The 26,210-nt window shown below is 46.9% G+C and overlaps 1 protein-coding gene across 1 annotated transcript in view; it reads left to right on the top strand.

Moving 5' to 3' along the window:
* RFTN1 (raftlin, lipid raft linker 1) overlaps positions 1–26,210 on the top strand; it is a 187,548-nt gene that overhangs the window by 5,656 nt on the left and 155,682 nt on the right. Inside the window, exon 2 of the mRNA XM_024566000.3 lies at positions 11,236–11,388. Within this exon, the coding sequence (XP_024421768.2) occupies positions 11,244–11,388 (145 nt within the window). The 5' untranslated portion in view covers positions 11,236–11,243. The remainder of the gene's footprint in view (positions 1–11,235; positions 11,389–26,210) is intronic.

Genomic DNA, 26,210 nt, shown 5'->3' with positions numbered 1-26,210 from the left:
GGCGGGCAGGCAGGCCCCTTCACGGTCAGCGTGTGCTCTTTGCGTGTGTTCGGGTGTGTGTGTGTGTGTGTTTTGAAACTCCCTGCATTGTATTTCACTCTGAGGAAATGCTTTCTGAGGCACCACTCAAGTTCCATGGAACAGCTCCCAAATTCTTCAGGTTTGGAGAAATGTTGTAGTAGGATTATCCATGAAGTTGGGTGGGAAGGATCAGGTGAATCGCAGCCACGGGGGAAGGGAACCCGACTATATCGTGGATCGCCGAATTTCGGAAGTATCAGGTACAAAGAATCAGACTGTTCACTGAAACACTTCGTTAACTTAGAGAAGTCTTTTTGGGATTGTTCTGGTGTTTTGGGACACCTTATAAGCACCGCTTTCAATGTGGTGTAATTGTGGGTATAGGCAGGTTAAAAGGGATCTTCATGGTGGATAACAAGTCATGCCAGTGATAGTTAATATAACATATTAATATATGTAGTGTATTATATATAATATACTGATATATTATATGTCATATAATATATTAGTATATTATTAGTATATTAAATATAATTAGTGTATTAGTATAATATTAGTATATTATACTAATAATATATTATACTATAATTAGTATATTAGTATATTATATATACTGATATATTATATGCCATGTATCAGTATATATAATATACTAATATATTATATGTCATATAATATATAATGTAATGGTGAACATTTATACTGCTTTTTCTATGTGCCTGAGCTCTTCTAAGCCCTGCTAACTATTACTTCATTTAATCCTTATCCTGCAAGTAGATTCTGCAGTTATGCCCGTTTTACAGTTGAGAAAGCTGAGGTTAAGTTGCTTCCTCAAGGTAGAGGCACTGGGATTTGAGCCCAGGCGATGTGGCTCCAGAGGCTTTGAACCCATGCCCTGTGCTCTAGGGTTAAGAAGGTGAACTTGAGAGTGATGGGCAAATATTCCAAAGGCCGCTTTCCATCCTTTACCCGAGAGCATCTTTTCTACTCCTTGTGTGCCTGTGGGGTACGGCATTGGGTGTAGCTGCTGGTGGGGGCAAAGAAGACGCCACGGCTGCCTTGGAGAAGTTTGCTGTCCCTGGCACTGCAGCCTGGCCCCTCCAGCTGCCCACCCACACCTCCACCTGGATGGGGTTGACACACCTGCAACAAACTTCTGTGTGTTTCGGCCATAGCCAGCCCATCTCTGGAGGTGGCCACCCCAGCCTTCCTGTTGCTCAGCTCACAAACCCTGGAGGAGTCTGGGATGCCCTCTTTTTCTTTAATGCCCTATTTCCAGTCCACCAATAAATTCCACTTTTTACCTTCAAAACATAGCCAGAATTTGCTGCTCACACCTCATCCTCATCTGGTCTCCCCTCCCCCATGATCAGCCAAGGCCGAGTGGTCATGCCTTCCCCCCCCACTGTAAACCCTCTAGGAAATGCTATCTCACTTAGGGTAAAGCCAAAATTTTTTTAAAAATATGCTTTATTGATTATACTATTACAGTTACCCCAATTTCTCCCCTTTGTCCCCTCCAAAGTTTTTACCAGGCACAGCACGGCCCACACAATCTGCTTCCTACGCCTGTCAGTTCATATGCTGCCTACGGCCGCCCACTTCACCAGGCAGGTCCTGGAATGTTCCCGTCGGTTTGCACTTGCCGCCACCTTGCCTGCTACACCATCCCGCTTACTCCGTGGCTCCCTCTGTCAACTTTAGGATTTTACTTAATGTCACCGTCTGGATGAAGCCTTCTATGATCACCCATTTAAAAACAATGTACCACCTTCCTTTATATTTGTTATCCCTTCTCCCTGCCTTATTTTTCTGTATTTGACATACTTTTAAAGTTGCACTTCATTTCTTAGTTTTGTTTATTGTCTGTTTGTCTGCTCCTGAAGGTAAGGTCTCGAGGGCAGGGTTGTTATTATCATTTTTTGTCTCTTGTTTCTCTTCGTATCCCCGACACTTAAAATAGTACCTTGCATGCTCTAAGTGCTCAGTAAAGGAGGGCGTGATGGTGTTTGTGTGCCAGCTTGGCCAGGCTGTGGTACCTAGTTTATGGTCAAACACCAGTGTAGGTGTTGCTGTGGGGTATTTTTTTTTTTTAGGTGTGATTAACATTTCAGTCAGTAGTCTTTGAGTAAATTAAATTGTCCTCTAGAATATGGGTGGGCCACATCCAGGCACTTGAAGGACGTGAGAGAAAAGATGGAGTCCCCGGAGGACGAAGGAATTCCGCCTCCAAACTGCCTTGGGACTCAGTTCTGCAGCTTCAGCTCTTCCCTGCGTCTGTGGCCTGCTGGCCTACAGATTTCCAGCTTGACGGTCCCCACAGTGACAAGAGCCAACTCCGTAAAACAATTCTGCCCCACCTTCTCTCTGTACAGTTTCTGTATATAAACACCTCCCCCCCACACACACCTTAGCCTATAGGTTTTGTTTTTCTGGGAAACCCTAATACAGAGGGTCAAAATGGAAGGGTAGAGAGTGCCAGGTGGTGGGTCCAGTGGAGGTAAAGGAATGGAGTAAAAAGCTGGCACTGGCTTAGTCCAGCCTGACTTCCCGGTGCAGGAAGGGGACCAGTGGGAGATGGGGCTGGGAAGGAGGGAGGTTGGGGTGAGGTTCAGGACTCCAGGCTGGCAGCAGACGTGACTTATGCTCTTTGAGCCACTTGTGTGATGCAGAATGGCTAATCTGGCAAAAGCTGGAGATAGGAGTCAGATGGATAGGAGCCCAGGGACAGCTGGATGTGAGGAAGGCCTTTGACAGTCCTGAAATGGTGTGTCAGCCCGAGAAGGAAGTGGCGGAATTGGAAACATCCACCAGCCCTTGGCACCTGGCCAGGTGAGTATAAGGACAGGACGATGGCATGAGCCGGCAGATCCCTGGCATTCTGAGCCTGGATATCCTGAGGGCAGCGGGTACGACCCACAGAATCAAGAAACACAGGAGGAGGAACAGGCCTGTTGGGCAAAATGTTGAGTTCTCTTTGGGGGAGACATGTTCATCTGGAAGTGCCAGGAAAGTTCCAGGTGAATGTGTTGAAACAGGCCCTTGTGTGTGTCCACCTAGACTTGGGGGGAAGACGGGCTGGGGGAGAGCCTGGAGTTCTCACCTACAGCAGGGAAGCGTGGCAAGTGACAAGGGCCGTGAGAGCCGTGGGGGAGCCAGGGCAGCCACGCCAGTTTTTGAGCACACGCAACAGTACCATGTATTGGACATCCCCCAACTCTGTACTAAGGCAGCCCAAGGTGCTACAGGAACCTCACGGTGGGGGCAGGGATGGGGCAGGGGCAGGGGCAGGGGATATTTTGCACTTTCGAGGGAAAGACAGTGGTCCTCGCTATTTGGACACCACACTCACTACTAGCTTGAGGTAGTTCACAATCCCCAAATCACACACAGCACCATGTTCCTTTTGAGGACATGCTGTCTTCGCAAAGCTGGGTTTTGGGGGCTTGCTAAGAAAACCATGGTGGACCAGGCAGTGGTGATTCCAAGGTTTAAGAAGCTGTCCAGTGCCTGGCACACATCCCATGAGGGCCTCATCATGGTAATGTAAGAATGAAGGGAAAGTGTCTTTCTTTCAATGTATGGGTTCTGTTTTTTCAAAAGGCTGTAAGTTGTTTGGACATCATTATTAAGTTGTTTGGATGTGACTGCTTAATGAGTAGAACTGGAGGTATTAGTTTTTTTGTCTAGAGAGCACTGTGAAAAGTGCCGGGACGCTGTGGGTGCCTTTTACGCGTCAGGTGCCGCTGGACAGTCTGGGCACCTTCGCCTTACCTTGTTCTGGCTGTGGTACCTGGACTGAAGGAAAGAGTCGGAGCCGGCACAGAAGGGTAGGGGAGAAAGGAGAGGTCAGAAGGGCTGCTCCAAAAGGTCGTATTTCTTCCAAAATGAAGTTGTGAAGCAAATAATGGAAGATGTAAGCATTTGTGAGATCCAGGTAGCAGATATATAGATGTCTTGTTTTTATCTGTATCCATATGTTGTCAGTGGTTTATAATGAAAATGATATTAAGAGAGCGACAGGAGGAGGGCTGGAGAGAGAAATGTAGGGGCGCACTGGTGTTTGGGAAGCAGCAGAGAGTCTGGGAAGGGAGTGTCTGAGCTACAGAGAGATTCAGGAATTGGGAAGGTGGGAAACCAAGGGGGTCAGCAGGGCCATGTTCTTCTCGACTGTGGTTCTCAGCCCTGGTTAAGAGGCTTAGGAAAGATCCTGGGTCCCCGCTGAAGCCTGGGAGCTAGGAGATTGGAGAAGCTTAGGAGTGGGGAAAAGACTGGCTTTGCTCCTAGAGAGCTAGCTGGTTCTCCACTCTGGCTGCCAGTTAGAATCACTTAGGGGGCTTTAAGAAATAACTGATGCTTGGTCCCCACCCCCAAATGCCTGGCATCAGGACTATAAAACAGCTCTCCAGATGATTCCATATTGCAGCCAAGATTGAGAACCATTGTCATAGCTCAGAGTTTCTCAAACTTGACTATGATTCAGACTTTACGGAATCACTTCTTGAAAAACAGATTCTGATTCACAGGCCTGGGTGGGGCCTGAGTTCTGCGTTTCTTGCAGGCTCGCAGGGCTGCCAGTGCCACCCATCCGAGGACCACATTTTGAGTGGCAGGTTTTTAGTTGAGTGGGGTTGTGACACAGACTAGGAGGAGAGCAGAAAGGTCGTCTGCATAAGAAATCCACCTGGGTGTGGGGGTGGGGGCGGGGTCGTAAGCAAGTGTTTTCTTTTGATAATGTAAATACCCTTTGTATTCCTTATCTTTTGCTGTGTAACAAATTACTCCCAAACTTGGCAGCCCAAAACAATAATAAACATTTATTATCTCAGAGGGTTTCTGTGAGTTAGAAATCCAGAGCGGCTTAGCTGGGTGGTTCTAACTCAGGGTCTTTCATGAGGCGGTGGTTAAGATGTTGGCTGGGCCCTGGCCAGGTAGCTTAGTGGGCTGGGTGCAGTCTTCATATGCCAAGGTTGCAGGTTTGGCCCTGATCAGGGCACAAATGAGAATCAGCCAATGAATGCATAAACAAGTGGAACAGCAAATCAATGTTCCTCTCTCTCTCCGTCTCTCTCTCTAAAATCAATAAATAAAAATAAAAAGTAATAATATTGGTGGGCTGAAGGCTATTCTGGAGCTGAAGGATCTGCTTCCAGGTGGGTGCTGAATTAGTACCGGCTGTTGAGCGGAGGCCTCAGTTCTCCGTAGGGTTAATAGGGCCGCAGCTCTCTGAGCCATCTGAGAGAACGCAAAGTCCTGTAGCCTAGCCTTGGCCATCACGCTCTTCCTTTCTGCAGCATCCCGCTGGCTCTACAGACGTAAGCCCTATTCAGTGCGGCGGGAATCTCTCATCAGTACCAGGAGGATTACTGAGGGCCAAGCTGTAATGCCCTCTTCCTGTTTTCAACTAGGAAAATAGTGCATGCACAACAGAAAACTTGAAAAATAGAGGAAACTGTAAAACAGACGTCATCCACAATCTCGTGAACCAGAGGGAAGTTCTGTGAGCATCGTGGCCTGTGTCCTGCCAGTTAAAAAAAGAATGTGGATTTTTATATAGTTATACACCTAGATGTTTAAAAGTGGCCCCACACAACCACACGGTTTCAGATAGATAGTTCTTTTATTTGGCATCAAATCAGGAGCACTTTCAATACATTTTAGTTATCCTTGGGTTTCTGTCTGAGATTTTGCTTGACACCATCTGATCAGTTGACTGAATTGTGAAGTTTTCATTTACATTTCTGGGTTGAGAGTGACAACCCTATTCTGTAAAATATTATCAGTTTGGATCATCGGTTCTTAGTTTGGGTGACTGGATGATGTACTAAACACACTCCCATCTTCAAATATGGGATTTGAGTGTAGAAATAAAAAATGAGTTTGCCAGCTCATCCAGCATCATTGCACATAATTGCCCTGTCTCTGCTTGCTTGTCATGAGCTGTTGGCAATTGTTAAAATGAGTTTTACAGTTTGCCTCAGATTAACGGCAAGTGTGCTAAATGAGGGCTCACTCTTAATGAAACTAATTTGTATTTGAAAATATAACTACATTTATCGCCCCCATTATTTAAGTGTGTGCATGCTAGTTGATAGAAAAAAAATGAATCTTTTTAACTCAGGTTTTTTTAAACCCTCGCTGAAAAATCATTTTTTAAGGAGACGATCTTTTTTGAAGTGTTTTTTTTTTTTTTCTCAGTGTTTTATGGGCATCTTGGGAAGCATTTCAGACACAAATTAGAAATCCTTTGAAAATAAAAAAAAAATTAATTTCAGCATTTAAAATGACACAGAACATCGTGCCCCATTGCCGATCAGCTTTCTCTGAGCCAGGCCTGTGGTGGTGCGCGCTCTGTTTCTATCACAGCAGTTTCCTCTGCATGCCCTGCACTCCGCCCGGGTTCCCGAGCAGCCGGCCTCACTGCGCTGGGTGCACCTATCTGTTCGTTGTCTTTCTCCTCCTTTCACTTGCATCTCCGAGAGGGCAGGGCCTGGTCTTCCCCTTTTGATATGTCCTGATTGAGCACCTGACTCCCTTACCAAATGTATATGGAATGAATGAATGCATGCATTTGGAACATAAGTTCCCTCCCTCATGGAGCTGAACATTTTTGCATGAAGCTGGTCCACCATGTACCAAAGACATACCCCATTCTAGGTTTAATGCAGAAAGAATTGGTTTTTACAGAATGTCACCATTTGGGGGGTCTTTGCTTCCTGGTCATTGCAATGCCCAGTGTCTGTCCCCTCATTGCAGTTGGATCCGAGGACTTCTCGGTGAGGACTTTATTTTCGTCCCTAGTCAGCATCCAGTTCCTAATTACTTTCAGCCGATTTCTGCCAGATAACTCTAAGTATATATTTTTTAACATTTTATTAATTAAAGATTAATTTAAGTAATATAATTTAATAGATTTAATTAATTAAACATTAAATAAATTAAAATTTTAATTAAGATTTTATTTATTAGGGAGTAAGGGAGGGAGAGAAACTTCGATGTGCGATAGATATATTGATAGGTTGCCTCTCACATGCCCCCAACCTGGGACCTGCCCTGCATCCCAGGCATGTGCCCTGACCCGGAATTGATCTGGTGACCGTTCGGCTCACAGGCTCGCAGTCGATCCACTGAGTCACACCAGCCAGGGCTTAAGTATATTTTGGCTCTCTTCCGGCTGTATTACCACAGGAATGGGAAAAGACCGCCTCTGTGTCCTCTGCCTTTCAATGGTTTTTCTGGGTACCTTGATGTTACCAAGGTACCAAGCTGTACACATGGCTCCAGGAATGTCTTCTGGGAAGACAAAGATATAAAAAGAAGGGAAAAAAGCCTTCTCAGTGACTGTCAAATAATCAAAGCTTATCCAACAGTCAACTCACACATAAAACGTATAACCTGATTCACAGTAGGTGTCGATGTAAAGTGACTATAGGAATTTGGAGGGGCAGAGCGGTAGGGGGTGGACGGGCCATAGAAGAGCACTGGGAACGTTTCGTCACACACAGGTGAGTTTTAGCACGTGTGCTGTACAAAAACGGACGACGACAACAAAAGGAGAAGTAACTGTGAATAGCACTTCTGCTCACGATTTCACTCAGTGAGCTGAAGCCACGGAGCGAACCGGAGGTGGAGGGGCCAATCTGTTGGTCCCTGAGGGGGTCTCATCTTCCACCATGCCTCCAGTGGAGTCAGCATCTGGCCACCCTGAGTGTGCAAAGGGACTCGTTCTTCACTGACAGGACCCTGCACGTACCCTACAGCGCAGCTATCCCGCTCCTAGGTGTTACCCTAGAGACGAGAAAACTTACGCCTCATAAAAACCTCCCCATGAATGTTTATAGCCACTCTGTTCATCCACCCAAACTGGAAACAACCTAGATACCCTCCCAAGGGTGGACAGCTAAAACAGGGCCCCTCACTGCAGGCTGACCTGCACGGGTGCTTGACCAAGGAGGCAGCTGGCCGGGGTCATTTTGAGCAAACTTGGGGTATGAGTTACAGATTACGTGACGAATCACCCTGAAACTTAGAGGCTTAGAACAGCAATACTGGGGTATTTTGCTCAGGAATCTTCTGTTTTGGCAGGTGTTGAAGGCAACAGCCTGCCTCTCCTCCATGTGGTGTCAGTGGCTTAACTGAGGCAGAGGCTCGACTCCCAAAGTGGCTCCCTGGCCAGGCAGTGGGCAAGTTGGTGCTGGCTCTCGCTTCCTCTCCACATGGGCCTCTTCTTGAGGCTGCTTGGGCTTCCTTGTGGCAGGGTGGCGGGGTTCCAAGAGTAGACATCGCAAGACGCAGGCAGTGGGTGCTCCCACTTCCTTAAGTCCCGGATGCAGAAACCGGCCGTGTCATTCTGCCAGGTTCTGTTGGTCAAGCAGTCGTGGAGCCCAGGCTCAGAGCGGGTGATGGAGACCCCACCTGGGTAACAGCAGTGTCAGAGGATTGGGGGACCACATTTAAAAGCCATCCTGTTTATCATTTACCTTCTGCCTGACTAGCTAGGAGCTTTGACCCCTGAGGAAGACGTGCCTGAATGTCGTCAACAGGAGGGAACGCGTGCAGCCACACCAGAACTCATCTTGCCTGCACTGGGCAAGCCTGTTCCCCTCACCCTTGCCACCTCTCAAAGGCCCAAACCCAGCTTGTGCCCCAAGCATCTTAGGAGATTCTAATGTGAGCGTGATTTGGAAACCTCCCATAGTGAACAGTAAAGTTTACAAAACTCTACGATAATGTAAGGCACTATTACGCAGTGTCTTATTTTCCCTCCTTTTGTAAGCTACATTTTTGTGACTCATGTCAGCACAGTAGTGACTGAATATAGTCACTATATTTTTGGAATGATATAAAAGTCTTTTCTGTTTTGACGGGGGTGGGCGTTGGTGGAAGAATGAAGGAACGAGCTGAAGGGAACACAGGAGTGCCAGGAGGGTCTTGCACACAAAAGGGTGAGAGGTGCAAATGCACACTAAGGTTTTGGTGGCCAGCAACTTCTTTGCCTGTCTCCCTTTCTAGAGAGAGCTGCGCTGTAAGAGCAGTTGCTTAACCAGGGTTACACACACTCCAAAGAAATGAGTCTCTAATGTTTGAGACCCCACAGATTCACTGATGTTACCGTTTTGTTACTGTTGGGTCCTGTTTATCTTATCTCTGACTGATCGCGTAGATGATTTGCCTAGAGCTGCATTATATCCTGTGAAACAAGCACAGTGCCCTTTGGAGTGAACTTGACAGAGACCTCAAGTTTGGGACAGTCTGATTGAAACTTTAACTCAAAGTTTCAAATTGGGAGAGTCTTTCTAATGTTCCTTGGCACCCCTCCACCACCACCTGCCTCAGCCTTGCCTGAGTCTCTTACTCATCTGGGTAACCCTCTCCTTTTTTTCTGCGGTCAGGGAACCAGTCCTAATTAGAAGAAATTACTGGTAATCAGACTAAAGTGTTAGTGGCTACCTGGAGCTTAGTTTGTTTTCCTTCCCATGGAGGTTTTTGTGGTTTCCAAAGAGATGCTGAGGTAGAGCGATTCTGATTTCAAAGGAATGAATCTCTAATGCTAGGACTTCCCTAACAGAATAGCAAGAATGGGGAGACTTTTGAGGAAGAGCTTTCTTCTTGGAGATTCTCAAACTCTCAGTCCTTCTCAGGAAGTGAGTGACTTGGTGAGCCTCTGGGTTATTTCGGGTCCTGTTCTAGAGGTAACAGTGCTCATTTCACCAGGGTTACCTGGTCCCAGTACTTAGGAGCCTCCCCTCTCCATTTTTGTTCTGCTTCGTCCAAGCAGATGCCAGCCGGCTTGCTTTTTAGCAGTTAAATATGCAGCCTCTGTACAAATCAGCCATTAAATTTGCAGAAGTAGAGTATTTTACAAGTAATCACTTCATGCAGATTGCACATAAATCATGTCTGCTCCGGCCCTTTGGACGCTAATGTTCCCTTATTAAGGCATAAGTAAGCCTTCCTGTTCTCATCCATCCTTCTAGACTTTTTTTTACTTACTGAAAAGTAGAGCCTGGTTGTCGCTCCGCCACCCTCTTCCCCCCACCACCTTTTTTGAGGTTCATTTTGTTTTTCTGGACCTTGCCAAATTGCCTTAGGAAGCTGGGTACCTTGTGAATGGATGGAGCAAAAGGAAATTCTTATCTCTCAAAGGAAGCAGTTACCACGTTTCTGTTTGTGATATTCTTGGCCGGTTAAAATTTTTGTGAAATATGTTCTGATGGCAGCACCGGCACCCCAGGGAGGGGGAAGCATTGGTCCTGCGCGGCGCACAACAGGAAAATACCCTCCCCCAAGTCTGGGGAGAGGGAGGGGGTGACAAGTCATTTCATGAAAGTCATTCTGCCCAAACAAACAAAGACCTTTTGTTGTTTTCCACCCCCTGGAAGACAGAAAGCTCAGCCACCCTAATATGCACATTATTTTAACATTTCCCCATTTTCTTTTCAAACTGTGGCTACACATCTTCACTCGAATACTCGTGGGTTTCTGCTTCCAATTTCTCTAGCCCTGCTGTTAGTGTTCAGCCAGTTTTTATGGTGGTCTAAAATGACTCTCTCAGAGCGTGGAAGCATGGTATTATTCCTGGGGCTTAGTCTAAAAAAGAAAAAAGGGGGACCTGTAGACAAGGCCCATAAAAGTACTGCCATCTCCTTTTAGACATGTTTCATGAATATAAATTCCTGTCTAAATGATTACTGTTGAGGGTAGAAAGGACTTTGGAGTTTGGAAATTGTAACAACAACTTATTATTTTCTCTTAGCAACCACAGTGAAGGTGACATCTCTATCTCTCTCTGTCTCTGTCTCTCTCTCTGTCTCTCTAAGATGGGCTGACACTATAATGCATGGTATGGCTTTTTAGATCCCGTTTTTAAATCACATATACAGATCATAGTGGAACTGACATGGTCTGAGGTAGTATTGTCCTCAGATAAGGAAAAAAGCTATAGAGCAGGTATGCTTTTGGTGACATTTAAAAAAAAATCACAGGATAGCTGGTAGTGATAGCTTGAGAGAAGAGGAGCCAGCCTGCATGCTGAGCACAGGTCATCTGGTGTGCGGGTCATAGATTAAATTATACTCTAGTTACCATAAAGGCTGAAGTCCTTAATGTGTTCTTCAGGGAAATTATGATGTCTCTTATACTATGGTGTTTAAAAACAAAATCTTAAAAAAAAGATCACCCTCCGACTCCTTTTTGCCTCCCTTTTGCCGGCAGCTGCTGAGATGGGTTGCGGATTGAACAAGTTAGAGAAACGCGATGACAAACGGCCTGGAAATATCTATTCGACTTTGAAGAGGCCTCAGGTGGAAACCAAGATAGATGTGTCCTATGAATACCGCTTCCTGGAGTTCACGACCCTGAGCGCTGGTGAGTACAGGCACCCGGTGCTCCTGGTGCCCGGTGAGCCGGGACCCAGCCTCACACTGCAGCCCCACCCTGGGCAGGGTCTTCAGCTGAGGCTGCCCGATCAGTGTGGGGAGTGGGGGGATCGACAAGGACAGACTGGGGAGGTGGGCAGGGTGGGTCAGGCTGTGGGAAACTGAAAGGGGTGGGCCTGTCCCAGGGGGACCGTTACAGAAATCCAGATTTTTCATGGGAAACCCTTTCACATTTTAAAATGATAACAAATTGAAACCATATGTGAGCCAACCAGTACACCTGAGTGGGCTGAATTTGGCCCATGGGCCAACCCGTTTGCAGACCGTGTTTTATGCCAAGCCACGTGGAAAGGGAGATCTGCCTTATCTAATACCCATACTGTCTGCCCGTCCAGCCAAATTCACTTGCCCACTGTTCCACCGCCTTTCAAGGGTGCTTGTTGATATGGGCTTGGTTTTGCTTCACCTGAGCCAGAGGGTTTCCGAGTCACCTAACACCACCAGTGTCCCACTGGCACTGGGGTGACTGGCAAGTGGTGGTCCCTGGTGTGGTCCCAGAGCATTTGCTGAGCACTCACGCTGCGGAGCATGGGGCAGGTGCTCCAGGGAAAAGGTTCCCTGCAGCTGCTCACCCGGTGACAGAGAAGACTCATGCATGTGGGAAAAAAACTCAACACACTGTCATTGTAAGTTGGAAAACATGTAAAGTATGTTTTCAAAAAAGGAAGGGAGCATTCTGCCTTTTGGGGCAGCGGGGGCTGGGGGGCCTAGAATTTGGGAGCAAAAACCAGGTGCTACAAAACTAAAGCATCTTAAGACACTTCCTCCCCGGCCTTTGAGTACCTTTTAAGTCACAGAAAAGGGAGTTTGTGGGACAAGCGCTCATGCTCGAGGGTGTGAGTCCTGGCTCCTCCGTGGAGAGGCTGGGTGAATGGCTGGGCCTGCGGCGTCCTCAGCTATCAAATGAGCTCATGCATATCCACCTCCTGGGGTGGCTGTGACGATTAGAAGGGGCAAGCTCAATGTGTGGCACATAGTAGGGTTACCAGTATTACTGCCACTCCTCTTCCTCCTCCTGGACCACTCCTGCAGTGACCACCTTCATGCTGAGTGAGGCTCCGCCTGCTTTCCGAGTCCTGAGAGAGATGGCCAGCTGGGTGTCTCTGCGGGGACCTTCCGTGTACCCCTCCGAGTCCCCCAAACTGTACCCAGCTGCTGCCTCATCCGGTGGCGCCCGCGATGAGTAATGTCACCACCATCCTCTTAAACAGCCAAACTTGACACCTTAGTCCTCTGTGACCAGGCCTTCTCCTCAGCCACAGTTTCCATTCTGTCACGTCACCCACGCCTAGTAAAACTGCTTCTGAAAATGCTTATGATAGAGCTCATATAACATGACCAAATTCAAACACAAAATTATTTGGAGTGTCTGGTTATCCATTGTCTGTTCAGTGAATATTTGAGTGCTCACAACATTCTAGGCATTGTGTTTAGAATGATTAAAGAAAAAAAACAAAAGCATGCATAGGAAGAAAGATTGGAAGGGAATATATGAAGATATTAAAAATTGATTGTCAAGGTGCTGCGATTATGGGGCAATTCTTTATATACAAGCACATGCACACACATATATGCACATGTGTATACGTGTGCGCACGCATGTGTATATATGCACATGTGCGCACACACGAGCATATATACACGTGTGTGAAACATGTGTATGTGTGCACACACACAGCATTGCAGTGTATTTCTTCTGTTACTGAGAAGACTAACTGGCGGTGTTGACCTCCTGTCTTCCCACTGCTTCATCGCTCCCCCTCTGAATTACGTCCCTAACCGCCTTGTCTGTCTCTCTGCTTCGTTGTGCTCCACTCACAGCACCCACACTGTTCCCTGCATTGTGCTTTCTTTGATTGAATTGCCTTTTTTTCTGATTATGAAATGAACTTATACCCATAATGAAATGTTAGGAAAACATTTTTTAAAAATCCCAACTAGGCTCCCTGCATCGGCCCTTGCCCTCCTACAGTTCGCATCGCCCTTCGCTCGCGGTCCTGCCGTGGCCCACCTCACCGCAAGTGACCTCGGCTTCCCTCTGTCCTCATTCTCCTGCCGTTTGTCCTGCATGTTCTTCCCCTGTGCCTTGATGTCTCTAGAATTCCCTGGGCCTCCTCAGGGCTTTTGCACTGCCTGTTCCCTCTGCATGGAAGTGCTTCCAGATATACCCTTCTCTCAAACTCTTATCCCCCTTCTCTGTGGAACTTTCCCTGACTATTTAAAATTTCTGCCTAGCCCTGGCCAGTGTGGTTCAGTTGGTTGGAGCATTGTCCTGTAGACTGAAAGGTTGCAGGTTCGATCCCCAGTCAGGGCACTTGCAAGAAAGCAGCCAATCTGTGTTTCTCTCTCACAACAATGTTTCTCTCCCTCTCGCCCTCTCTCTAAAAAGCAGTGAAAAATAAGATAAAATTTTTGTCTATCCTCCAATCCCCCATCCCTTTCCCCTCTTGATTTTCTCCACAGCACTTCTTACCGACTTACTTGCTGTATTTTGCTTATCGCTGTTTGTTTCTTTATTGGTTGTCTGCTTTCCTTCATTAGGAGATAGAAGCCCTTCTACTGAATGCAGTGCAGGGACTGTGTCTGTTTTAACCTCTGCTCTATCTTAGTACTTAAAACAATGCCTGGCACACAGTAGATATTAATAAATATTTGTTAAATGAATACCCAATGTGTATTTTTGTATCCTGCGTTTTTGCAACTTAACATTTTATAGTGAGGCATGCCTCCTGTCGTTCCGTATGTTCCAAAAATATGATTTAATGGCTATACATGATTTAATCATTCAGCATACCATAATTTATTTAGCAGTCCCCTTTTAGTGGATATTAGAGTTATTTTGGGCTTTGGGCTGTTATAAATAATGTTGTGATAAGCCATGCCGGACATAAATATTTGTGCATATTTGTGATTATTTCCTTAGGAATTACTGAGTTGAAAGATACGAATGTCAGAACTCTCAACAAATTGCTCAGTTGCCTTCTAGATAGGACCTGTTTGTGCAAAACACAAATCTGTTCGTGCTGAACCCTGTGGCTGGTTCCCCTGGATGGATGAAGTGGAACAAGTCCTGCTCGTGCTCAGGGCTTGTTGCAGCTTGGTCTGGCCCTTTGCAGACCCTCCCCCAACTGTCTCCAGGAGGACATGTGCTGTGGCCTTGGCCTTGCCTGCTTCCCCCCACCCCTTGCCCAGGACCCTCACTTCTCAGCTTCCTGATTAGCCCAGGGCCTGGCCCACCCCCTCACTGCTCACCAGACTCCTGCTCCTTCTTGACATCCATCCTGTCAGAATTACTTTTTTCTGTATGCCAGTAGTTTGTCAGGGTCATCCTATGGCGCTTTATTACATTACATATTACACGTGTGTTTTCTTGAGGGCAGAGGCCAAGCTTGGCTCACCTTTCTGGTCTTGTTTCTTGTTCACGCTTTCTAGCTGCGCACAGCGTGTCCGACTGGTCGGGTTCTAGTGAGCCTTCTGAGTGAACGCTGCGGATGCTAACGCGATACCCTGGCAGCCTCTCAAGTTCTTTTCCAGAAGTTCTAACGGGATTATTCGTTATTGCTCCAGAATGGAGCCAATGTTTGTCGAGAGCCTGCTATGTGCCAAGTCCTACGATGGGGCATTATATTCCTGATCTGATTTTTCCCCTAACTTTTCAACATTATCCAAGTATAATTTCAGCCCACTGCGCTGCAGGCACTTACAGCATTAGCCTGTGAGTCTCATCAAGATGCAGAACCTCTCCTTCACCCCAAAGGTGTCCTCCTGCTCCTTTGTAATCCCTCCTGTTCCCAACCTTTTTGTTCCCAGACAAGCAATCGTCTGACCTCTGTCATGCCTCCTGCCACTGGTTTTATTTTATAGAACGTTCTATAAATAGTCTGGTCTGGCTTCTTCCATTCAGCTTTCTTATTTTGAGTTCATTTTTGTCGTTCGGTGTGGCAGTAGTTCATTCTGGTTTTATTGCCGAGCGGTATTCTCTCGTATGGATGTACGAGTTTGTCTTCCTGTTCACCTGCTGATGAACATTTGGGTCATTTTCTGTGTTTTGGTTTACAGATTAAATTGCTGTGGACATTTGTCTTTGTGTGGCTTCTTACGTCATTTTGTGCTCGCAGTTACCCAGTGAAGTACATGGGTACCCTCGTGCCTTGTTTGCTGTTGAGGAAACAGATATTGAGAGAGGATAAGTAACTTTTCTAAAGACGCAGTGCTAGGAAGTGACTAGAATGGAATTTCAGCCTGGACCTCTTGGGCCTTATAAAGTACAAGGTACTAGACGTATAAACCTTAACACCAATGAGAACATTCTTGATAGGAAACTTGTGTTATCATTGAGAGGAACATAAGAATATTCCTCTTCCCTATGGCATTGGCCACAGGAGATTTTTAAGTAACACTTGATCTGCTTGTTTTTTCCCAGAGAAGATGCTCATCAGACTTTTAACAAATTGTAAGTTGGGGAGAGGGTGTGGGCCCAATTCCATCTGGTGGCTTAGACAGGAAGGGGACCACGTGCCCTTTTAAAACATCAGGATTGCAGTTAACGCCGTTTTGTTTGTGCCTTGCGTAGAGCTCGGTGCTGTTGTGGATGATACTAGAACCTGCACTTCACTTGTAGGGCTGGCAGAGGCGAAGAACAGCAGGGATCTCATAGTGAAGCACATGAGCTGCCAAAAATCTCAATTCTGGGTGATTTGATTGGGCCTTATATTTTCAATTAACTCTGGGCACCAAGGGATGAACCTGCCCTTTGATGGGTTTCGCTGCAAATGGAGGCCCATAAAGCATTGCAATTTCTGCAAAACGGTGCCTCGTTTATCCTGTTTCATGTGGACATTCTGCCAGTTTCTCTATGCTAGGCCACTGTACCACAACCTGAAAGCTACCTGTGTCAGCTTCGCGAGAGCCGACTATTGTTTCTATGTGCCTGGTGCCGGGGACAGTTCGCACAGTGAGTGGTCTGCTTAATGAGGCCAGTGCCCAGAGCTCGATCCTTGCTGGAACGTTCCAGCCCTGCACTGTCCAGTGTAGGACCCACCAGCCGTATGGCTATTTAAATGTCATAATTAATTAAAATGAAGTAACATTTAAAATTCAGTTCCTCTGCCACACTAGCCACACTTGAGGGGCCCCGCAGCTGCATGTGGCCGTGGCTGCCGTGCCGGACGGTGCAGATAGAGAGCACTTCCGTCACTGTGGGACGTTGTGTTGGGCTGCTTTCGTCTGTTTTCAAGGGAGAATAATTCAGGTTCCTCCTGAGTCCTGAATCCACATCTCTAATTCAGATTAATGTACTGTTTTTTATTATGAAAATTTACCCCTGGGTTCTCCTGGGACCATAAAAATCCGTTCATCGATACCACAACTATTTATTGAATGCTGATCTGGGGCCAGGATGTTGAGTCCTAAAGGACGTAAGGGTGAACCAGACAGGAGGTTTATCCCGGGTGTCTTAGCTCGGCTGCCATAACGGTGTACCACAGAGTGGGTGGCTTACACCACAGACATTTATTTCCTCAGAGTTCTGGAGGTAGCAAGTCCGAGATCAGGGGGCCAGCATGGTTGGTTTCTGGTGAGGGCTCTCTTCCAGGCTTGCAGAAGGCTACCTTCTTGCTATGTCCGCACAGGGCTGAGAGAGAGAGAGAGGGAGCGAGCTCTCTAATGTCTCTACTTACAAGGACATTAATCCTATTGGATTAGAGTCCCTCCCCTTTATGACGTCCTTTAACTTAAATTACTTCCTTTCTCCAAATACAGTCACATTTGGGGTTAGGGCTTTTACATTTGAATTTTGAAGGGACACAATTCAATGGTCTAGTCCACTTGTTTAGATAGGTTCAACATCTCTTAAAAATGAGGAACCAGGTGATGTAGTACTCAACGCTAAAGTGATGGTGATGGAGGGAATGTGGTAGCCCCCAGTCCTTTTGGAAGGGTGTGTGTGTCATGGAGGCTTGAGACCTGCAGGGGGATTTGGAGTTAGCCAGGCAGAAGAATGAGGGTGGAAGGAGATGATGTTTTCAGGTAAAAGGGAAAATCTATGGGAGGGACTGGAACCCAGAGACAAAACGTACATATGGGTAGCTGGCAGCAGTTCAGTTTGGTGAGAGTATGGCCTTTGGGAGAAGTAAGTTGGGGCCAGATGACTAAAGATCTTAGGTCTTGGATTGAGGAGTCTAGGTTCTCTCAAGAGCACTGAGGTTTTTAAAGTGAGGAGAGGTGACTTGATCAAATTCGTGTTGTGGAAAGCCCACTCTGGGTTCAGAATGAAGAAGGATGGGAGGGGTAACTGGGGGAAAGGAAACCATTTGGAAGCCACTGCAATCATCAGGAGGTGAAGGTATTCTCTGATGAGGGCATAGCAGTTGGGATCAGAGAAGTGGGCCGGGTCAAGACAGATTAGGACGTGGTCCCAGGGTCTGATTGGCAGGTGAGGGAGAGTGGCTAGTAGAGGAGGATGTGGATTTGCTGGGCACCTGGTTGGCTAGCATGAGGGCCACACAGCTGAATACTCTCGATTTTGCTTTAAAGCATTTTCAAATAACATGGTCACTCAATCGTCCAAGTAGCCTTGAGAACCATAGGGAAGGTATCATATTTTCCTCTTTTTTTGAATGAAGAAGTTGCCTTGACAGATAGTAAGTAGTAAGTGAGACCAGTGTTTGAACTCTCTTCACCCAGAATTCTTGTGCTGAACACAAAAGAGAGCTCAGTGCCAACCTGTCAGGCCTATTGACTGGATCTGAGAGTATTTGTTTACATCACTGTATTGAGGTATAATTTATCTAAAATAAAATATGCCCACATTAAGTGTATGGTTTCTGAGTTTCGAGCAATGTAAACACCCGTGTAACTACCGCCACGCTAAAGATGCAGAATGTCTCCCCCAGCCCCTGCCCCAGACAGCCGCTGATCTGCTTCCTGTCAGAGTCGTTGTGCTGCTTTTAGAATAACGTAGGAATGAAGCACACAGTGGCGATTCTCTAGCATCATACTTCAACTCAGCGCAGCGCTTCTGCAATGCACCCGTGCCGTGGCAAGAGCCCGTTCCTTTTTGTTTCTGAGGAGTATTCTATTGTTTGGTTTTGCCACAGTTTGTTTAATCGTTCTCCTGTTGAACATTTGGGCTGTTTCCAGTTTGGGGCTGTTATCAGACAAGCTGCTATGAACATTTGTGAGGAAGCCTTGTGGGGACATATGTTTTCATTTCTGTTGGGTAAATACGCAGGAGCGGAATCGCCGGGTTGTTTGGGAAGCGTGTGTTTACCTTTGTGAGGAACTGCCCAGCTGTTTTCCAAAGTAGTTGTACCATTCTACACTCCCCAAAATGTACGAGAGGTAGTAGGTTCAGTTTTTATATGTAGTAATTAGAGTTGCTGTTTATTCAGCACCTGGTGTATTAATTCATTTTGAACCAGCTCACAACAGTCAGATGAGGCAGGCGGAGTCACCCCCGTGGGATATATAAATTGAGATCTTGAATCTGGAGAAGTTATCAAAGGAGCTGGTCCCGGGCCTCCAGGTGGTTGGATGTTTGCAGCACATGCAGTCATCTTACTGAACAGAGGACCCTGCACTTGGAGCTCTTAGTCCCTGCACCGCCTGCCCATTGTGGTGAGTTCACACTAAACGGAAGGGCTTCACCATGAAAATGTTGAAAAGTAACTTATGCTTTATTGCATGTCTTCTTCAAGCTGGTTCCTCTCACATTCCTGCTTGTAAAGCACTCCCATGACACACGTTACCATTTCTAGGATCGGTTCTCATTGCCACATTTTTTAAATTCCCATCTTTGTGGTTTTCCTGTCTAGGAGGTCTTTAAGAGCTGACCTTTGGGAATTTTTCTTCGGCATTTGCTGACCAGGCTCATACTGGGATTTTGGTTGCAGGCATTTTCGTCTTGAGCTCTGTATGTCAGTTTTGGGTGGTCGTGATAGTAACAGAGGACGACATTCATTCTTCAAAACGTGCACATTGTGCAAGCGATCATTTAAGGGTCCAGTTGTTATCAAACTTCCAGTCTGGGCAACTGGAGCCCTAAGCACAGCTGTACAAGCAGTTGATAATCATTGTCTATGTCGGTTGCCCTTTTAATCTCTCTTCCCAATTAGGAAAAAAGCCTAATATAAGAAGAGGGATCACAACTTATATTAATGTCTAAAAATTAGCAGACTGAGGTGTTTTGGGGCTAAGACCGCGGGTGCCCAATGGCCAGCTGTAAATCCTGGCCCTGTGGATTTCATGGGTTGGGAAGGGGGCGAGGATAAGCAAGTTTAAAGATAGCATCTGAAATAATGTTCACTTCCAGAGAAAGATTACAGGCTTTTAGGGTAAATCATTTCCTTAAAAGAATGGTTCTCCAACTTGAGGGTGATTCAGAATCATCTGGAGGACTCCTTGAGACCCAGAATCCCAGGCTCCAGCCCCAGAGTTTCTGGTTCATTAGGTCTGGGGCGAGGCCCAAGACTCTGCATTTGTTACGAGTTCCTAGGTGATGCTCGTACTCCTGGTCTGGGGATCACACTTTGAGAGCCTTCAAAGACCCGGGGGAGTGTAAATTTCTTTCATTTGAGTGGAGGTAGAAGGGAAAAAAAATGACGATACTGGTGTGATTTTTTTTTAATTTTTGATTTTAGAGAAGGAGGGAGAAAGGGCGAGAAACAACAGCAATGTGAGAGAGAACCCTTGATCACATGCCTTCCACATGCGCCCCAGGCAATCGAACCTCCAACCCAGGCATGTGCCCTGACTGGGAATCAAACCACCGACCCTTCAGTTTGCAGGAGGATGCCCAAACAACTGAGCCACACTGGCCGGGGCTGGTGTGAAATTTTTTTAAAGTATAAAATAAATTCAGTAAATACTTTCGCACATGATTGTATGTTATGACCAACTCCTAATTTATTGCCGTGAAGTAGCTTGTAATGTGTTTGGAAGGACAGGCAGTACTCCTTAAAAAAATATACTGATCGACACAGTGATTCTCAAACTTTGCTTTAGCGATTTCCTTGCCCAGGCTGCACTCCAGACCAATTAAGTCAATCTTGGGGAAGGGACCCCGACAGTATTTTTGAAAGTACGGGTGATGCCAGTGTGCAGTGTGGCTGAGAACAAGTGAGCACCCATTTGTGAAGGGCTAGGTGGTTGGTATAAGTGTGGTACCCCAACTGGTTACCCTCAGGTGGGCCACGTGCTGAGATTCTGTTTCCCATCAGCCCCCGGGGCTGTGGGAATCTCCTGCAGGTCGCCCCCAGATCCCGAAGGCTGCTTTCTTTCCCCTGTGTGCTGAGAGTATGTGTGACATGGTGTCGGTTGGGATGCTCCGGTACAAACACTGGTTCTCAAACTTTAGCAGCATCTGAATCACTTGGTGGGCTTATTAGGAGACAGATTGCTGAGCGCCTGCCCCTAGAACTTGCCATTCTGTAGGTCTGGGCTGGGGCCCGGGGCTCTGCATTTTCAGCAGGTTTCCAGGCGCTGTTGCCACTTGCCGTTGCTGTTTCGGGGACCGTGTTGAAAACCACTGGGTTAGACCCAGGGCAGTGAATTTCCTCCCGGCAGCCCAAAACATCCTCGTCTGAGTCTTGCATATCTCCACTGTCACTGAAACCCAGCTGTCCCCAGTGGACACCCATCCCCCCAGGGCACCCTAAAATGTTACATGCCTGTCTGTGAGGAAACCCAGCACTTCTCAAGCTGGCTCCCTCCTTTCTGTTCTTACCCTGCCCTCCCAACAGGGATCCCAGGAACCTACTCACTGTTCCTGAAATGGAGCCATGCATTCACCGTCCTCTGCCTTTGCGTGTACTCTTCCCCACGTGGAGAGCTGCCCTTCCTGCCCACCCCCGTGGTGTGTCTGGGGCCTCGCTCTCCTTCACCACCTAGGAAAAGCGTCTCTTCCTCCAGGCTCTCTTTGAGAGCCCAGCCCTTGGAGATGATCAGCCACTGCGGAGAGGGAGAGAGGAGGGCACAGGAGGGAAGGATGCCTTTGGGGATGAGAGACTGCGTGCATGGAAATGAGTGTTGACTGGGAGGTTACTGGGCTCCTCTGAAGGAAAAAGAATGGGAGGTGGGTCCACGGGGCAGTTCCTTGCTGGCCACGAAGTTCGTGGCCAGTCATCTGGAGTCTGCAGACATCCCCTTCTTGCCTAGGACTTTGGTTATTGAATATCTGTGCGCTTCCCACTTGGCCAGGGCAGGAGGCCATAGCTCAGCTCAGGGGCCTTCTGAGAACTAAGGCTTTGGCCAGCACACACGGGGCATGCATCCCCACATCGAGATGGGCCTCATTTTCAGTTACATGGCCCATCACCCTATCTCTAACCACTCCACCTTAGAAGCAGGTCTGCCAGCTGCGATTGGCCCTGACAGTCGTGTGATCCAGCCTTTTCCTTAGCTCTTTTCGGAAGACTTTGCCTTAATTAGGTTTCCACCACCTCTGTTTCCTGTTCCCCTTTTGTGTTCATTTGTGTTGTCCTTGCCAGTCTGATCAGGCCCATAGAAACGACATAGAGTTGGCAACCTAGCACAAGCATTAAGGGGCTGAGCTTGAGTCGGGGCTGCAGTCAGGGAGTTGGCTAGGAGTACCATGCGGCTGCAAGTGGCTTCAGGTGTGGGTTCCCCTTTACAGGGAAGCCCCACCTAGGAAGCTATGGAAAGAACCGGGAACATGGGGTGTGGTTATTTGAATTACAGAAAGATTGTTGGTTTAAAGTGGGTTTGACCATGGGGTTCCTTTAGATGGAGCCTCGAGTGCCCTGAAGTGTTTGTTTTGCCATCTGTAATGAGGTGTTTATCACCTCTCTCTAAATACGGTACCTGCAGCTTTAGAACATAACAAATTCATCTATAATATTTGCAGCTCTTCAGCAGGATTGAACATAAAGTCACTGATGTTGATGGCATTTTTTTTTTTCAGGTAAAACAAACCAATCTGAAAGCAAACTGTCAGGGGGCATGAAAGGGAGGAGGAGGATGGATAAAAGGAAGACCCAAAGTAGCCCATGAGGTTATAGCCTAAGGCAAGAGGGTCCCCCCAGGTTTGAATTAGAGGGATGACTGTGAGCTCATCCCTGAGGGGGGATCCTCCAGCTGCAGCCCTGCATCTCCACAGCAGAAAGGCTGCTCCTCTGCCCCCCTTGGCTTGCTGAGAATCCCCACAGATGACAAGGGTGATGAGCAGTGGACTTCGATGATGAGGATAATCTTAACATTGTAACAGTAACAACAGTAACAACAGCTGATGAGCCACATGCCATGATTAGTATACGCTAATCCTCAGAGGATCCTGCTTTTACAGATGAGGAAATGAGGCTCAGAGAGGTTACCCAACATGCTCACTGTCACACAGCAAATATGTGATGGGGCTACAATCAGAACTGAGACTTGCCTTCTCCAAATCCCTTGCTCTTATGCAATGTTGGCTGTACCACAGGTTTTTCGGGTACAGCTCTGAGGCTCCGTAGGCTCTGAGCTGTCATTCAAAGACCCCAACTGCAATGGCCTTCCATTCAATAGAGCTCTGCTTTAGGGAGAACTTACAGGTGTGTTTGGTGAATTATAGGTGGTGGGCATGAGAATAACAAGTGAGCATTGTGCTGTGTGGGTGGTCATGCAGCTTCATGTACTTTCGCTCATGTGATCCTTGCAGCACCAGAGGCGGTTTTTCAGTCTTGTCGTGTGGATGGGGAGGCTCGGGCACATGGCAGGCCTGCCTTGCAGGACCACAGCGTGAACTTGGGTCTTCCGTCTCCGTGTGGCCTGTCCCTCTCGTTGCTGCCCAGACCCCTTGGGGCCTAGGGGTTGGAAGCTGCATTGAAATCACTCTGCCTTTCTCTTGTTGGGAACCACTTTCCTTATTTGCCAAGGTCAAGAAGGTTGGCTAATGACCCAGTGGAGTAGAGTTGGCTTCCATTTGTTGCTGGTTTTAAAATAGGGCTCTTTGACCTCTAGCTCAGATTTGGAAGACCCAGTCTGAACTTGGGTACGTGTGGATGGCTGCCACTTACTCTCCGTTTTGTCAGTGCGCCAAGCTCAGAGTTTATCCTGTGCTGAATATAGACACCTCCTCTGCTGAAAATAGTGTGTGCTGTAGGGCATGAAAACATTTTTCTTTCCTGGAAAATCGTTCCTTGCTCCTCTAGGTAGCATCGACCTCTGTGAAACCATCTGTTCTTCCAATATAATTTCCAGACTATTAGATTAAATACTTTCTCCCGTTTTTTTTTTTTTTTTTTTTTTACTATTCATTAATAAATTGTGTTGCAGAGTTCTCATGGAGAATATGTGTGTATGTATTTATTTAATTTAAGTTTGGGCAACAGCGATTGTTGGGCAATGTGAATTTATCTAATTTCCTACCCATGTTTCACTTTTGTTTTTTGTTTCTGTAACTGCTAAGAGTTGTTTTTTGTTTTATTTTTTAAGACTCATGAAAGGAAGTCAGTGACATGACTTTTAAGTTGAGGTTCTGGTTGGGACATGTGCCAAAACAGACCCTGTTTTTAAACAGAAGAGGCAGAGCGGTGAGGAAATCGGTTCCCATAAAACATATCTTACTGCAGAGAAATACCCTTTTACAGAGTTGGCGGGGATTTTTAAAGATAAATGAGATAATATGTGTGAAATGGCCTTAAGCTTTTCTGAGCAAAGCTGATAGATACATCTCCTGTATTGTTGTCGCTTGGGATAATGCAACCAAGTCTGCTGTTAGTGCTAATGCTACTGTTAACTGTTCACTAATGGAGGTAATAAGGTTAGATTTAAGGGGAAGGAAGGCATTCTTTGCATTCCTTTCTTAACATAACAAGTCATCTTGCCTTTTTTCCAGCTACTCCAAATCCAGTCTAAGAAACAACACTCAGTCGTGCGGGCTGAGCGGAGCTGTGTTTGCGTGGGTGCACGTGTGTGTGTTTAAGGAGTAAATTCAGAGACTGAAGTCTGCCTGGATGGAAAACGCCATTCCTTGATGATGACTGTTATCTGTCGAAGCAAAAACCCAGTTATTTTTTTCTGCAGGGACTCATAAAAGCAGCGCGGTGGTAGTGGCAATAACTTTTATCTAATTTGGTTAGAATGGAACAGAACACAAGCTAATGGTTTGTGCACCCTACTCATTATTGTTACTGGCGATACTGCTTCAGAGAATTTTGATGAAGAGGCTTTATCCAATACTTTGGCCAGATTTCACCGATGCTTCAGCAGAAAGGAGGCCCACTGAATTTTACCTGTGAAATATTTTCCAAAGTAATTCTGGTGTGAAAAGCTCGGTGATGCTGGCTCCCAAGTTGCAGGTCACTGTTGTTACATCTAGAAGGCCTTTGCCTCAGTTCTGTGTTCAGGTCTCCTGATAAATAAAAAGTGTGTGTGTCATGGGTACCTGCTACACAGCGGCAGCGGGAATTTTTTCCCCGTCCCGTTGCATAAACATGCTTTTCAGGTGCATCCATATGACTTCATAGGAGGAGGAGACACGAGTTTGACAGCCTTCTAGGGCTCTCTTAAAAGAGGAAGGGGAAGGGGAAGAGTTGGGCATCCCAGGTGTAAATTCAGAGGTGCTTGGTAAGCCCCGTACGGAGTGAGTATTGTGTTTAATGCAAGATTGGTGATATATCCCTGAGGGAACTGGCGTGCTGGGCGAGGTGGATTTCCTTAATGGAGAAAGCAGTCTTGTCTGACAGATGATACAACAAAATTAATTCGTTGGCTATTTATTGAATACCTGCTCCTTTCCAGGCTCCAGCTGGGCGTGCGCAGGTGAACAAGAAGGCAAGGTCTCTCAGTGTAGGAACCAGCGGTTGAAACATCCCACTCAATTCTCTGTTGTTAATGTCCTAGCCCTGTGTCTCTTTTCATGTATCTGGAAACCAGTCCAGTGTGGGCACAGCTTTGATAGAGGCTGTGTTTTATCTTGGAAAAGCGTCTGCCTCAACTTACCATGATTTATCTTTGACCTAGCACGCCCTGCACAGCTGGAGATTTGTATACTGTTTGGCAGGCAGAGGAAAGCCCTGGAAATCCTAGACCAAATTTGACCTCTGGGCCCACCAAACTGCAGCTTGGGAAATGCCCTGGGTTCATGCCTCCATCAGACCAGCTTCCTGAGGGTGAGGGACTCCTCTGGGCTGCTCCTGCCCACAGGCTGAGCTTTTGGGGACTCAATGGATGCATCGGGGATGCCCTGGGCATGTGCTCCCAGGCTTTCAGTCCCTGATGGCTTTCTTGGTGAGAAATGGTCTCTTTGGCTAGGGTGAGGTGTGAAAGGAGTTACTGCTACTTCTTCCAACCGCCTGGGCTGAGATGATGCAGAAGGATGACTAGGGACAGGGAAAAGGGTCTCTAGGGTTTTCTGGATTTCCTTGCTTTATCCCCCAAACTGGTGGCCCGGCTGCTCCTTTTCTCACCAGTGTTTCCTGACAATTTGGAAACTAAATTAAAACAGAAACCTTCTCTTTACTCAGTGGATTCTTATTGTGATGCCATACAAGTGGGTTCGACTGAAATAACTAAAATTCAAGAAAACTTATCTTTCCTCATACCGTTTTCTGTCTTCACAATAAAGTGAGACATCAGAGGGGGCTGCAGGCGGGCTCCAGTGCCCCAGAGGGGTGAGCTCACCAAGGTGTTGTTCTCCAGACTGGGAGGAACGTTGGCGCTCCCGATGGAGCTTGGATTTGGGAGCTAAGTTAATGGAGGCAAAAGCAACTTTACACCCAACTTCGGCTTCATAGTCTGTTATTGAGCAGCATG

The sequence above is a fragment of the Desmodus rotundus genome, chromosome 8, assembly GCF_022682495.2.
Source record: "Desmodus rotundus isolate HL8 chromosome 8, HLdesRot8A.1, whole genome shotgun sequence".
NCBI lineage: Eukaryota > Metazoa > Chordata > Mammalia > Chiroptera > Phyllostomidae > Desmodus > Desmodus rotundus.
This window is presented reverse-complemented; position numbering and strand designations above follow the sequence as displayed.